At 41.2% G+C, this 15,014-nt stretch overlaps 2 protein-coding genes across 3 annotated transcripts; one reads left to right on the forward strand and one right to left on the reverse strand.

Moving 5' to 3' along the window:
* Positions 1-1,819: 1,819 nt before the first annotated feature.
* On the forward strand, positions 1,820-4,131 carry LOC135622605 (uncharacterized). Its single transcript, XM_065124594.1, has 2 exons — positions 1,820-2,572; positions 3,154-4,131. The coding sequence occupies exons 1-2, from the start codon at positions 1,923-1,925 to the stop codon at positions 3,830-3,832; spliced, it is 1,329 nt and encodes a 442-aa protein (XP_064980666.1). The 5' UTR covers positions 1,820-1,922; the 3' UTR covers positions 3,833-4,131.
* A 628-nt stretch (positions 4,132-4,759) lies between these two features.
* Positions 4,760-11,865, reverse strand: LOC135622604 (probable glutamate carboxypeptidase LAMP1). 2 transcript variants are annotated; one of them, XM_065124592.1, is made up of 12 exons: positions 10,757-11,858; positions 10,596-10,663; positions 9,435-9,516; positions 8,085-8,177; positions 7,818-7,970; positions 7,471-7,539; positions 7,141-7,228; positions 6,517-6,600; positions 5,821-5,909; positions 5,408-5,524; positions 5,194-5,334; positions 4,760-5,101 (listed from the first exon to the last, which is right to left on the reverse strand). In XM_065124592.1, exons 1-12 carry the CDS (start codon positions 11,768-11,770, stop codon positions 4,919-4,921), a joined length of 2,181 nt encoding a protein of 726 aa, XP_064980664.1. In that variant the 5' UTR covers positions 11,771-11,858; the 3' UTR covers positions 4,760-4,918. The 2 variants fall into 2 exon arrangements, with proteins under 2 accessions (XP_064980664.1, XP_064980665.1); XM_065124593.1 differs by lacking the exon at positions 4,760-5,101 and adding an exon at positions 5,632-5,746 and having other exon boundaries at positions 5,197-5,334; positions 10,757-11,865.
* Positions 11,866-15,014: the final 3,149 nt, after the last annotated feature.

Genomic DNA, 15,014 nt, shown 5'->3' on the forward strand with positions numbered 1-15,014 from the left:
ATGTGGCTTCCTATAAAATTCATCGACTCACAATGAATCCAGTGGACACAAATCGCCGTCAATTCTCCGTATCTGACCTCCTCTGCACCTACGAACACTACACGTGATGGGTCGGGAGTGGTAGCTCAGAGGAGGTCTGCAATCATCCGTCGGATCCCGTGACTCTCCATCCCATACACATCGTTGCTGCAGTCCCAACGCCACGCCAGGGAGACGAAGGAAAAGAAAGCGAGGAAGAAAGCCCCCGATGATGCCGTCTGCCATCTCACGCCGCCGCAATCCCCGTTAAGCAAAAGGGGAGGAGGAGGACACGAATGATGCCGGCGTGCGTTGTACTCCTCGATGGCGACGGCGGGGCAGCCGCGGCCTTTCCCTGTCCGGCTTCAATGAGGGCTGTGTCGTTATGTGGCGACGCTCACATGGAAAGGCGTCGAACACAGCCAGTTTCCAGCTGTGTTGGGGTCCCAAACACAGCATCTCTCACCCACCACATCCAGCCTTGCCTTATCTAATCCTCCCACCCTGTCATATTCCTACCTTTCCTCTTTCTCTCTCTCTCTCGCTCTCTTTTCTTTCTCATCCGTAAATTAGTCTTGTCATCAACATGATTGCTGGATAAACTGTCCACAACCGAGTCCACTCCGCTCTTTGTAATCCAATCATGGCATGAACTTTTACGGAGAAATAGTGAGCAACAGCCAGTGACATTAAAGCCATATGACCAGTGTTTCATGCACCATCTCACTGCCAGAACTTGGGAGATACAGTGCGGGTTGGTGGCAGCCCGTGGTGATGGTGATGGTGATTAGATCCCTCACCGATGACTGGATTGACCACTGGATTTTGACGGCCTTTCCAATCTCTGTTGAGGTTTCTCCAAACCTAAATTAGTCACGAGCTCGGTTGATATAAATAAAAATGTTAATTCAATCATATCTTGGGTTGATATAAAATTATCACGGAAAATATGCCTATATGGTAAGTGACACATACTATTTATATTACTATAATGACAATAATAAAATCGTTAGTATTATTCTACCTATTTAAGATAGATTCCATGAATCTTTTTATCATTATTAATTAAATAAAAAAATTAAAATTTTAATAATAGTTTTTAATAAATTTTTTCTATGTCTCTCTACCTTTCTTTGACGCATTAAATGATAATTTTCGTATTATATGTAAAATTTTAATTTTATAAAAAATTATGGTAAAGATATAACATTTTTAAAGAAAATTTTAAAACCAAACTAAAAAGAATTCAAATTAGAGTGAAATAACAATGATGAAAAAGGATAACCACTAAAGAAATTAAAAAAGGATAAATTAATAAAAATATTAAAATTATAAATTAAATTAAAGAAAAAAAGCATATGAGTTTTAACATTAATGCCAAAGGAAAAGAATTGCATTTTCATAAATTTCGGTACATTGATTTGACATTTTTATGTATTTTATGTAATCATGCCTTTTAATCTGCATAATAAGATATCATGAAAGTAGATTAATCCCATCATTGCGCATCTCAACAATTATAGCTGTCATGGGCGCGGCGCGGCAAGCGATCATTAGAACTCGACCAACTGCATGCTTCCGGTGGCCGTTCCAACGACCGACTGCCAGGGGCCCACCCTCGTCCACCGATCCGCGGGGCCCAGCGCACCTGAAAAGATCGCGACCATTGTTTTCCCGGACCTCCTCATCACCGACCCCACCTCGGCCCTTCAAATCTGGACCGCACGCTTGAGTGGGACCGACTGCCAATGAAGGGAAGTGATTGCAATATTCGAAATGGAGGACCGTCGGCTATATGATCCGAATAAAGAGAACAGACCTGCTTCTGACAGCGGCGAACTGCTCATGAAACGACGGGACTCCGACGCCGAGGGCAGTCAGAGTAGGAGAGGAAGGTGGAAGAGATGGATCCGTGTCCCTTCGTGCGGCTTATCATCGAATCCCTCGTGCTGAAACTGCCGGCCATATCGAAGCCGGCAGGGCCGGGCGTGCACCCCTCGACCACCCCCTGCTTCTGCTCTCTGCACCTCCAGGACTGCGCCTCCTCGCCCCACACCACCCCGCTCCCCGTCGCCGCCGATCCCAACTCGACGACCAACCTGATGGAGGCGCCCGTCCCCGCCGGCCCTCCCGCCTCGGTGGTCATCAGCCTCGACCAGCCCACGCTGCAGCGGCTCTCGGGCAAGCGGGCGAGCCTGGTGGTGTCGGTCTACATGGGCCGGACGGGGAGCACGTGCGGGTTCAGCTCGGGGCGGCTTCTGGGGCGGGTGCGGGTGGCGATGGACCTGGAGGTGGCGCCGACGAGGCCCACGGTGGCGCAGAACGGGTGGGTGAGCGTGGGCGCTGGGCGGTCGGCGGCAAGGCTTCACCTGGTGGTCCGGTCCGAGCCCGACCCCCGCTTCGTGTTCCAGTTCGGCGGCGAGCCGGAGTGCAGCCCGGTGGTGTATCAGATCCAGGGGAACTGCGGCGGCAACCGCAGCGGGTGTATTCGGCAGCCGGTCTTCAGTTGCCGCTTCACCGTCGACCGCCGGCGGAACTCCAGATCCATGTCCTCGTGAGTGGCATTACTTTTTCTCTCCTCTCTTTTTCTTCTCATATTTTAAATAAATATTTATTTACGGGGAATTATCCTCATAATAAAAAGGTAGGATTTGCAAATATTTAGTGGTTGATGGGGGAAAAGTTGAGACATACGCTTGATTTCTAATTCATCCCTCCGCACTGCATCTGCTGCTAGCTGTTGCCGAGACTTGGAACTCTGTCTTCCTAAATCAACCTTTGCTTGCTTGGTTAGAAAAGCTTTGATCATCGAGGGAAGGCTGTGTCATTTACTGCTTTTCTTTTACTTTTCAGAAAGAATAATAAGAACCATGCCTGGCTATCAATATCAAAATATAATCTTGTGTGTTTTCGCTTTTGTACTGCCTCAATATATGCTGTAAGATTCCATGAGATCGTTTGGTCTCCCTACGAGTTCTTTGGATGAGTGCCTGCAGATTAGAGATACAGTAGTATTGTGTGCGATGCTGCAGTCCCTCGTGCCGCTGTATATTAATGCTTTCAAGATCTGAATCTTTTAGCTACGCCTCTGGAGACTGACATGGTTTCATCCTGAACTGTGTGATGCACGCACAGATCGCTGGCATCTGATGGCTCCCGCAGCAATAGCATCAGAAGCTGGTTTAGTTCCTTTGGGGGAGAAAGGGACCACCAAAGAAGGGAGCAGCGCAAAGGCTGGACCGTGACGATACATGACCTGTCGGGCTCTCCGGTGGCTGCCGCGTCCATGGTGACGCCCTTCGTCCCGTCCCCCGGCTCCGACCGCGTCTCGAGGTCCAACCCCGGAGCGTGGCTCATCCTCCGGCCCATCGGTGGCTCAACCTCCGCCGCCACCAACTGGAAGCCATGGGGCCGCCTCGAGGCATGGCGAGAACGAGGGCCCGTCGACGCCCTGGGCTACCGGTTCGAGCTCGTGCCGGACACCGGACACATCGGCGGCGTGCCCATCGCCGAGTCCTCCCTCAGCGTCCGCAAAGGTGGCCAGTTCTGCATCGATCCCAGCGTGATCGGGGACATGGTGGCCGGCCAATGGCCGTTCGACGGAGGGTTCGTGATGGGATCCACGGTCGAAGGGGAGGGGAAGGCAAGCAAGCCGTCGGTGCAGGTGGGCGTGCAGCACGTCTCATGCATGGCCGACGTGGCCCTGTTCATAGCGCTATCTGCCGCTATTGATCTCAGCATGGATGCCTGTCAGCTGTTCTCACAGAAGCTAAGGAAGGAGCTGTGCCAGGACCAGCAAGATTACAGCCTTTGAGGACTTCATCGGAGTTGACTCTCGTCCTGTGAAGTGATGACCAGAGACTTGTTTTGATCACAGGGGGAGCAGCGTTGGCTTCTGCTTTACCCGTAATTCTTTCATTTGTTTATGGATGATACGTTCTTCTATGCTTCTTTTGGTGTTTGTGATGTTAAACGAGTGAAGTACATAATGCTCTGCAGCAGTCATTCATGCTCTTCGGTTTTGTCCATAATTAGAGACTATGCTCATGTTTTGAGCATGTTTTATGTTTTATGTTGCATCAGTGCTTTCTATGAATTATTTTCAGATTACAATCGTTTGAATTGCGTGCATTTTATATAGGGCAAATTCTAAAAAAAAAATATTCTAAATTTGAAAATTTTTTAGATAGCACATCAACTTTGAAAAAGTTTAACAATTTTTTTTTTTCAATGATAATTCTGTTGTCGACCATCGTTCTTCACTCGACCTATATAGGACCCATCTAACGACGAAGGCAAAGCAACTCCGTTGGACCAACGAAGGAGGCACGACCCCTCTGCGATCAATAACAAAAGCTATGAACAAGACTAGCGACCCCTCTGAGGCCATAAGGGACGACGATGGTCACAAAGGCTATGCCTCCATTGTAGGACTTAGTGGAGTCCAACAAAGACCACTACACCTTCATCGCTAGGTCCGACAAAGGGACCTGCTCAAACATAAGTGCGATTGGTAGAGGCGACAACAATAGATTTGATAAAGGTAAAAATAAAATGATCTTTTTTCATGATCGATGTTTTGTAAAAAAAATTCACTCAAGAAATGTTTTTTAATTCACCCTTATATATATATATATATATATATATATATATATATATATATATATATATATATATATATATATATATATAACATCAGCATTACCACCGACAAGAAATGGATATTTTGCACATTGTTGAATGATCAGATCCAACTAAAGCACTGTAGTACTTAATTTCCACCGATCACTAGCATTAATTTTTGTGGCCTTTCTTGTCTTTCGTATTGGGCTATCAGATATAACTGGATTGAACATTTTCTTGGCATATATAGGAAATTATAGAATGACAACACGGGGATTCACGTGAATTTTCCATGAAGGACTAGGGATGCCTGGGTGACAACCCTGGCAACCCTCCACACTTCATGCTGCACAAAACGCCATGAATCTGAAGTGTTCAAACTCTTAGCCTTCTCGATCGCATCATCGATCCCAGGAAATGAATTTGATCCATAATCGTCATGCAATGAAGGTCCATAAATCTGTTGAACAGTCAAAAGTGTCGTTAGCGGAGTATAACATCGAGTTGTTTGCAAGGATAAGATCAGAGACGGGATTAAAAGCAGAAACATACCAAATGCTTGTACCATTCTCTGTGAAAGAGCCCCTCCCGATCTGTAAATGCCCGTTCGGCCATCATCAGCCTGTCATTGAGTTCTCGAACTTTCAGCAGATCCTTTCTGCGTCCTACTAATCCGACTTCCAGTTCTAGTGCCTAAAATTGTAATGCTTCAGTGTCGATGAACAATATCTTACTTTAATTATCTGCAACAAATCACTGGAGATACCTTTTTCTCTTTGTCTATATTAGTAGCTGCCTTCTCCAATTCCTCTATTGACCTGTACAATGGAGTGAAAGTAACAGGCATCCCCAATACCTTGTCTTCTAGTGTCTTTGTGCTTCCCTGTAATTGTAGAACACATTAGATTTCGGACCTACTTATTATGAATGAGAAAATATTTATCCACAGGGCCATGCAAAAGCTAATACATCATTTAATGATAATCATACAGGGATCAACAGAATCATATGTACTCATCAAGGCAGCACAGAACAAATAAAAGAAAGTTCCCCAGCAATCTTGTCGTGCTTCCTCATAAGTTTGGCATCCTCTGCATCCACTCACCTAAATTATATGTATACCATGATGCATGTGGATGTTTCCTAGTAATACAGTTCCTTGAAGAATTGAATATGTACCTGGAGCTCAAGAGCATAGGAAATGTAATTAAAAGGCAAGAACTCATCATCTGCAAGCCTCAAAGCAACAAGACCCCAGATGCTAGCCACTGCATGAGAAAGAAGAAATAATAGTATCCAAGAAGTTACTATTAGCTTAACTCAAAATATGACCGCATAAACAAGCTCTAGGTATAGGTATCGAGTTGCCAAAGCTATACAGTGTTTCGAAGATCAGTCACACAGTATAAGTGCTACGTTTTATAATTTATGCAGATGTTCCAATTTCCATCAGATGGAGGATGAGTACAAAATAAGACAAAACTATCATCATCCACAATTCTGCAAGGATAGACATTAGTTAACTTGCAGGATTGGCAGCTTCATGGTCCCCAGTGTACAACAGTTTAGCCTTCTGAAATCATTTAGGAAAGTACATTGATAGTAGAGTTTAATGTTTGATTGTAGTGCAATGGAGATTGAAAGTCAACCTCAATAAGATCGGTAGTCATTATATGAGCACCTAATCTGTTTGGACAGAATCCATTGGGATTATCACAGAAAATGACCGGTCTAAACAAGTATCCCAAAAGATACAAAGAAGGATGATGCTACTGCTATAGATTCCTTGCATTCGAGGCTAAGGCATCAAACACCTTACTTTCTATTTTTAACAACATGATATGTGCTAAAATAAATTGCATGTAGTAGCAGTACCTGCCACTTGTCTATGGAATAAAGGGTCTCCAAATTTCTGCATCCATACAAAATCATCATACAACGAATGGTAAACTGGGTATCCTGTAAAGAAAAACACAAATTCCTTAGATAAAATTAGAAAGAAGCCCCCAAAAAAGGTTGTTATTAGATAAAAGATCCAGCCCTTCTAAGACCGGGGATAATAAGTCATGCTATAAAATAAAATTAATAAGTATGAAATACGCCTAACACTTTAAAGAAAATGGGATCATGGGTTCAAAGTAGGAAAGAGCATCAAAGAGCCCAGGGAAAAAAAGAATAACTAAATAAGACATTTAGTGTTCTCACAAAACCAAATATCTTACTGAGATGTGTGCAAACTATGCTAATGAAGCATTCAGCCCCTTCCACATCCCCCTTCTACCTACCCACAGTATAAAAAAAAGAAAGAACAACAGCAACATATCTGCCAAAACTAGACACAAGGGAAAAGAAAATAATGTTTTCTAAGTAGGCATGCATATATTGGTATATTGAGAAATATCTTCTACAACTATTTGGTTTAAGCAAACTAGAAAACTCAGTAAGTGCAAAGGAAGTAATAGCACAAAAGAACTTTGGCATCAAAGGAGATGAGAATACCTCCTCCAAAAAACAAGTCTACAGAAGGAACTCCAACATGTTGGACGAATGCTGCAAAGTCTGTTCCTCTACCACCTAATCTCCCAATCTTCATGAAAATTCAGCGGTCACTCATTTGGCCAATAATTTCATGCTTAACCATTCAAGCTGAGGTGGGAAAAAGCTATCATACACCAAATCCATCATTATCCAGGCAAAAATCAGAACATCCTACTTTCCTCAAGGTACAAGTGGAAAACAAGAAATAGTTTGGAACAAGAGTAACTTTTACAATATAATATTACTTTTCGGTTGAAATGTTTAAATTATATAGAAAACTTAGCAACTTACGAGCTTAGAATCATTGGAGTTAACCCATGAATCATATACCATCTGAGAGAAATTATCTGGGTCTTGAACCTATACAAGAGGTTAACAAGTGAAAACGATCAGGAAAGTAATGATATTTTACATGAATAGTTGATAAATAAATGCAAGTAATCTGTAATCTTTTTTCATACCCTTTCACTTTCCAGGCCTACAATTTTCTGTATCTTGTTAATAGAACTGCCACTCAATAGTATCCAAATGAGGTTATTCTTACATCTAGTATTCTATATCCAGCTTTCTTTTTGTGGTCCATTACTGCTATAGTTGAATCTTGCTGCAGTAGATTTAATGAAAGGACAGTCAGAAACCTTTTTAGTTGCTTGTTTAATTATTTCATCAAGCTGCGGTGTTGTAGATGCATGGAATCCAGGACCTCCGGCTGCACAGTCAACATTCAAATAAGCAATAGCTCTTGAAGCTAGCATTTCCTTGTTCTCTTCAACCCATTCTGTTGATCCAATCTGCAATAGTATGGATTTGAGGAATATAAAATTGCACATTGCACACAAAGAAACAGACAGAGTGGTAAATATATAGATTTAGAGAGAGAGCGAGCGAGAAAGAGAGAGACCAACCAAGCCATACTCTTCTGCATCCCAATTACAAAAGACAATGGTCCGCCGAGGTCTCCATCCTCTCTTTCGTAGCTTCCCCAGCCTCTGAGCAATCTATGAATTAACTAAGAAGTACTTATGGTGAGGAATAACATCATCAAGCAACCAACAAGAAAAAAAAAAACTTGATATATAGCCAAAGAAAAACGAAAACGTAACCAGAAAATCACTTGAATATCCTGAACGCGATGAAAGTTAAGAATTAGCTGTAAAAAGGAACTGCCTGTAGATTTAGGTTTAAGTCGAGCTAACCTTTGGACCTTTTGGGTCCAAACATATTAGTATCACTAAGCCTTCTATTTATTAAGACCTCAGATGACCGACGACTAAGTACAGACATCCAACTTGCAAATTCATATTCTCTTTATCTTCTAGACATCTGGGGGATATTTTAAAATGTGTAGATCTTGACATCTTGTTTTAACAATTTCATAATTGGCTATTCCATAACCAACTGAGGGAAAAGATGATCAGTTGATGAATACCCATAATTAACAAATTAACTAAGAACATATCTCCTTCAAGAAGAATCCTACCAGGTATCAAATCGCAAATAAACCTCATGCCAATTTGAAAGAAACTCATCAACAGATCATGAAAAGGACTTCACATAAAATGAATACGAAGGTACACTAGATTTAACTTCTAGTGCTTGCTACTTTAGAACATAAAATTAAAACTCAACAATTTCAAGTTTTACAAATATAAGAAAATCACAGTTGCCAGGAGAGGTACGGACCTATATTTGAAGTCCTTTATCTAATTAATGCATTTGGGCTAAGGTATCTGTATACCAAGTGAACAGGATCTTGGACCAAAATAAAGCCAGAATGGATGGAGTTGTAAGTGATGCAACAGTCAGTGAGATTCTCTAACTTTATGTCAAATAAAACATCATGCAGGTAAATTATGACTTAACTGTAAAACCAACCTCATGGCTTTATCTTTTCATTTTTCTTATTAGAGGCCCTAGAGAGAAATTCCACACAACAATGATACTCGCAGCCTCTAGAGAAGCAAAGAGTTCCTTTATCCAAGATTTTTTTTCTCATAAATCCACACTGCAGGGTCACATCCATAACACATGAGATGCAAAAACTACTTGGTGAACTGAAGGCACTAACTAATATAGTGAACTGAATTGAATGGAGACTTCCACCCTCCTATGTGATTATTATATATGATTGCGATAAAGACTCCATCAAGTCTCACATCTATAATTTAGCTTAATAACCAGGGCAACTATACCTTAGAAGACAATTTAATCAAATTAAAAGTTGCATTTATTAAACCATGTAGATCCAGAAGTACCTCGAGTAAAGCTGCAGTTCCGCTGTTTGGATCGACTGCTCCAAATGTCCATGCATCTCGATGATTACCAAGAATGACATACCTGTAGACAAAACTTGATTGCAGTCCAACTACACCAGAAAGCATGAACTTGAACAGAATTTTGTTACCCATTTATTAATTTATCACAAGAATCAAACAGTGCCATTGGCAGAACAACAAAAGAAATAAAGGGTAAGATATACAGCATCAGGCATAGTCACTTATGTTAGTCAAAATAGCAGTACTCTTCAAACATTTACTGCTTATATTTCATGACAAATGCGGCAACTGGCAAATGTCTATATGTTACAACAGCAAAAATATTCTCCAAGCACACAGTTAGCAGCATGGTAATAACAAGAATCTAAACATGCATTCTGTCATATCAAACTGCTATGATGTACAATAAGAGTTCCATTCTGAAGGCTAGACTTCTAAAGATAGGTTTAGCGGATCAATTTCAGGAATGAGCCAGGATATGCTCACAACCACTGTGACTATGCTCAAAGCCACAGCCACACAGAACAAGAAAATTAAACATGAAAACAGAAAAAAAATAAGGGAAAATTTCTTCACAATCACTGGAGCCTCCTTCCTGTTATTTTGTTATTCACTTGAATGAAATCATGACATGCAGAGCAGTCTCATCCACTTTCAGTTTCAGTGCTCCAAAATATACCAATACCTGTGTTAGTTCTGAAGAAAATTGAACTTGAACAAGCAACAAGTGGAGCTACTTCTTCAACATTGTATAATCATAAAATGTACATAAGCAAGGAAAACTAACAATCAAGCTAGATGATTAATAGTCACACCAGAATCATAGCAGACATGTGTAATGAGTCCTGGATAATTTCTTTTCAAAGGAATTTAAAGTGATTAATTATAAAGTACACCAAGTACAATTCATGACTTTGGACTTCAGAATTTTCTGTGGCTCAGTTCATCCAGTCATATAGAATGGAACTAAGTGCTTTCAGGCAAAGAAAAATTTCAACAAAAAGAAATATTTGCTTTGCAGAAAACAAAACAATTGGTCTAGATTTACTCTTAAATGCAATGTGGTAAACTATACTATATTGAAGTCTTTTTTTCTAAAAGTAAAGTTCCGCTATGTATGCTGTTAAAGACAAAACATACCGGTCGGGCTCGTCTTCCCCTTCGATCATAGCACAGACGTTCTCTATTGTTGCCAGTGTTTCATTGCCCTGCAGAGACAGCCATACGAGGCCAAGGGAAGACAAAAGGAATCATATGGTTTCAATCAACATCATGGCAACAATCATAACATGGATACTCACAATGTACGTCAGGTTGAGGAACCCGGGACCAGGACCAAGCCGGTAAACGGGAGCCCCTTCGCCTCCCTGCCAATCATGAGGTGCCGCCTGTCCCCCGATGGACCTCTGTATCGCCTCGCCGTCCCTCGCAGAGACCGGTAGCGATGGAATCCCCGGCGTCATACCACTCGTCGCCACCTCTGCCGCGCTCAGCCGCTCACAACCCGCAGAGCTTGGCCATCCCGGCGTCGTCGGATCCCCGATTCCCCGGTACGTGCTTCCCGCCTGGACACCACTCGGCGGCATCCCCGGTCCATCCGGGAACCAGCGATCGCCGCTGTAATCCTTGGAATCGGTGTACACCACCGCGGCGGCTGCCCCAACGGCGGCCGCGTTCCTTACGATTTCCCCCCGGTATATCTTCCCGTACCTCGCTAGAACCACCGCCCCGGTGACGTTCACCCCCATCGCCCTGAGGTTGGCGAAGTCCTCCACGCGACCGTAGTTGGCGTAGACGGCAGGGCCAGCGGCGGAGCCGGAGCGAGCGTAGGCGTGGAAGGCGGGGAGCGCCTCGGCGGCGGCATCAGCGAAGGGGACCCCAGGGTAAATCTCCTGTACGAGGTGGAAGGCGGTGGCGGGGACGGACGAGGGCGGCGGTGAAGGGGAGAGAGCGAGGGAGCGGAGGACGGGGTAAGAGAGGAGGACGTCGTAGGAGGCGACGTGGGCGGGGAAGGAGGCGGCGGAGAGTGCGGAGCGGACATAGGAGGCGGCATCGGCGTTGGCCGGAGTGCCGGCGACGTGGGGGCTGCGGGTGAGTGCGAGGAGGTGGCGGGCGGCGGTGGCGTTGTCGCCGAGGGAGAGGAAGAGGGAGTGGTAGGTGGCTTTGGAGGGAGGGGAAGCGGTAAGGCCGAGGAGTAGGAGGAGGATAAGGAGGACGCCGGCGACGAGTAGGCGGGCGGAGGGAGCGCCGGTGGCGGTGCGATCGAGGAGGGGAGTCTTCTCGAGGGATGACGTGTCCATCATCCGTGTTTCCATTTCAACCTTAATTTTGCGTTGATTTAGTGGTTCATCGAGCAGAGTGTCAGAGGCAGAGACGATGAAGAGAGAGAGAGAGGGAGGAGAGGTGTTTGTTCCTAATAATATACAGACACGACGTAACGTGACATGACAAATATTGGTCAAACAGTGATGAGAGTGACGGGAAGCATGTCAACTTAAGTAAGCTAAAACCCTCCCTCCCTTATTATTACTGTTGTTATTATTATCTTGACGCTTGTATCGACTCATATACAACGTATTTACGCCCTGTGCCATCTCGGTATGCTATGTGCTACCTATCATGGATCATAATTATCAATAAATAGTATAAATATTTAAAATATGGAATCCATTAAGTATTTCTAAAATTGCATCATCACCGAGTATGATTTTTTGTGCATCATTCTATTGTAAGGATACTGTCATAATATTTTCGCTAATGAAAAATCATGGTTGGTGTGCACAATCTTTTATTTATGTACATATATATAATAAAAAATACATAAAGTAGATAATTCTTTTATTAATGTGCTAATAGGAATATAGTTTCGTGTATTAGACCAATATCAATGTATTAATATATATATGTATTTATGTTGTTAATAGGAAGGAGAAAGAGAAGATGGAGGGTGAGAAGGAAGTAGAAAGATAAAAAGGGGGAAGAAAAAGGAAAATAAAGAAGAGATGATAGAGAAAAAGGATGAATATGAAAGAGAAGGAAGATAAGAAAGCATTCTCATTCTCATCGAGGAGGAGGAAAAGGAGCGCATAACAAATAAGAAGGATTTGTATTAAGGGAGAAGAGAGGTTGCAAACACGAGTATTAAAGTATGGTTTTTGATCTTCTCAAAGACTTGAATTAGATCACATGATTTGGACGAAACCCTTATTGAGATGTTTTCGGTGTCGTAAGGAAACAGTAACATAAATATAAAAAATAAGCATAAATATCACATCACATACATAAGCGAATAAGAGGCCATATTTTTCGAATGAATATATAATAATAAAAAAAAAGGGAGCTGTCCGAAAACAAAGATAAAGATTGATTATTTACGACGGATATGAACGAAAGGAATCCACGCGAGGGTCGCGGCACGGGACCCACAAATGATGTGGCTGGCGTTTATTCCGAGGTAACTCTGCATCAGTGGTCATGCCAACGTCGTGCCGAAGTGGGACCGCAGTTGACTGGAGGAGTCCATCCAATGGGAACATTATTTTGGTAGTCAAACGTCAAGGAAAAGTTTAGAGGGGGGTTTAGATACACACCACGTAAGTCCACGGTGTGTGGCTTCAACACGTGGATAGCGATTAGCTGTCCACGTCACCACCAGGAAAAATTAATCTTCCGATTCCACTTTATTTTAAATTAAAATTAATACTCTTCCGATGGATGAAAAATGTATTATTGTTTAGAAACTTAGTTGTTTCTTTTGCGTGTATGCTATCCTCGATCAAAACCTCATGTTATTTGGATCTAATTTATTTTCTTTCATTATTATGAGTAGTGAATCAAAATCACTTGTATGATTTGGATAAACAATGATAAGCATGTTTCAATAATTGAATAATTGAACCGAGAGAGATGGAAGGCCGACTGGTATTATAGAGGAACGGAGTTATCTTACGAATGGGGCCCATGTGTGCGTTTTGTTCTTCGAAATGATTAAGTTGATGTGGAACCCCAGACATAGTGCGAGCTTGCATTATTTTGATTTGATTCGGTGACAAGGACACAACACCATTGCTTGCATGCAGCTCAGACGTGACCAGACCGTAGGCAATTGTTATTGCATTGATGTATTTGTTTATCGAGAAATATGATAAATCAAATACACGTATGAGAAATATCGGTCCATGTTGGTATAGTTAATATTGCCAATGTGAAGCTTAACAAAATATTAATTAATAATAATAATAATTTGATATTATCGATATCGAATAAATTAACATTTATTCTAATGTATCGTCAGTTTGACATGTCGATCCAACGATTTAAGTAATAAATAATAATTATTATTGATTAAATATGTGAATTGAGAGAGTTTTTTGAATCGTACATTATATTTTTCTAGAATTACTAAATTAAATGAGTTTTTGTCGCTTAGATTTGTAAGATGTCCTGTCAAACCTACTCATCTCCACGTCAGACTTAAAAAGGATCGACAACCGAAAATATAAGTTAGCAACACAAACAACACATTGGAACTTTTTTTTATATGTTATGTGTATGAGAAAATCAATACGCCATTCCTAATTAATTTTAAATATTTTAATTTATTGATATAATATCGGTTTGGCTAATAAAGAAAGTGATGTTAGATATGTTATTCTCTTCGATTTTAATTATCGTCTTGACCTTTTAATATTAAAATTTATCTACGACGATAATAATAATAATAATAATAATAATAATAATAATAATAATAATAATAATAATAATAATAATAATAATAATAATAATAATAATGATAATAATAATAATAATGATGATGATGATAATACCTTACTCTTATGAGACTTTTATTTTTCTTCGTGTCAATCCATATGGGATTAAATGTGTACTAAAAAAAAAATTTCCTGAATCGAAAATATTTTTGTTTTCTATTTTTTTTTGGCCTTTTCTATGTCCGACTGCAACAGCACTCCCAACTGTATATAAAATCGAAGCATTTCTTATCGAATAACTATTGGGCTACTTGCACAGTGAGAGATGGCTTCATAAGAGAAACCTTATTTCATTTAATGTAGTCGAAACCCTAATAATCACGGCAAAGCCCAATGTTAAATTGATTCGTGACCCGAACGGTCCGGATAAGCCCATGCCATGTCTTCTCATCTTGCGGCTTATTTCGAACTAATAGGGTACTATTACTAATTAACCCTTTAATCTTGTGGCTTCCCACTACCAAAATAATTACACAAACGGTTAGCAACCACTAATTGCTTAAGTATTTACCTAAATGATAGAATCGAAAGACTCCCAACTAAAAAAATAAAAAGAAATATGAGAAAAATCTAAAGCTCAATAACTAATTGTCGGATATATTATTTAATTATTAGATGAATCTCAAAATCTAAATAATCAAAATTTTATATTAACATAAAATAAAAAAATAAAACCCATTAATTTTAGTCTTACTATGAAAACAAAAATATTTTATTATGTCCTCTCGTTTTTGTGATGGGATTCAACTTTCTTTCGGAAGTCGGAATTCTGCTTACATCTCGCAAAAGA

Source organism: Musa acuminata, chromosome BXJ2-9 (genome assembly GCF_036884655.1).
Source record: "Musa acuminata AAA Group cultivar baxijiao chromosome BXJ2-9, Cavendish_Baxijiao_AAA, whole genome shotgun sequence".
NCBI lineage: Eukaryota > Viridiplantae > Streptophyta > Magnoliopsida > Zingiberales > Musaceae > Musa > Musa acuminata.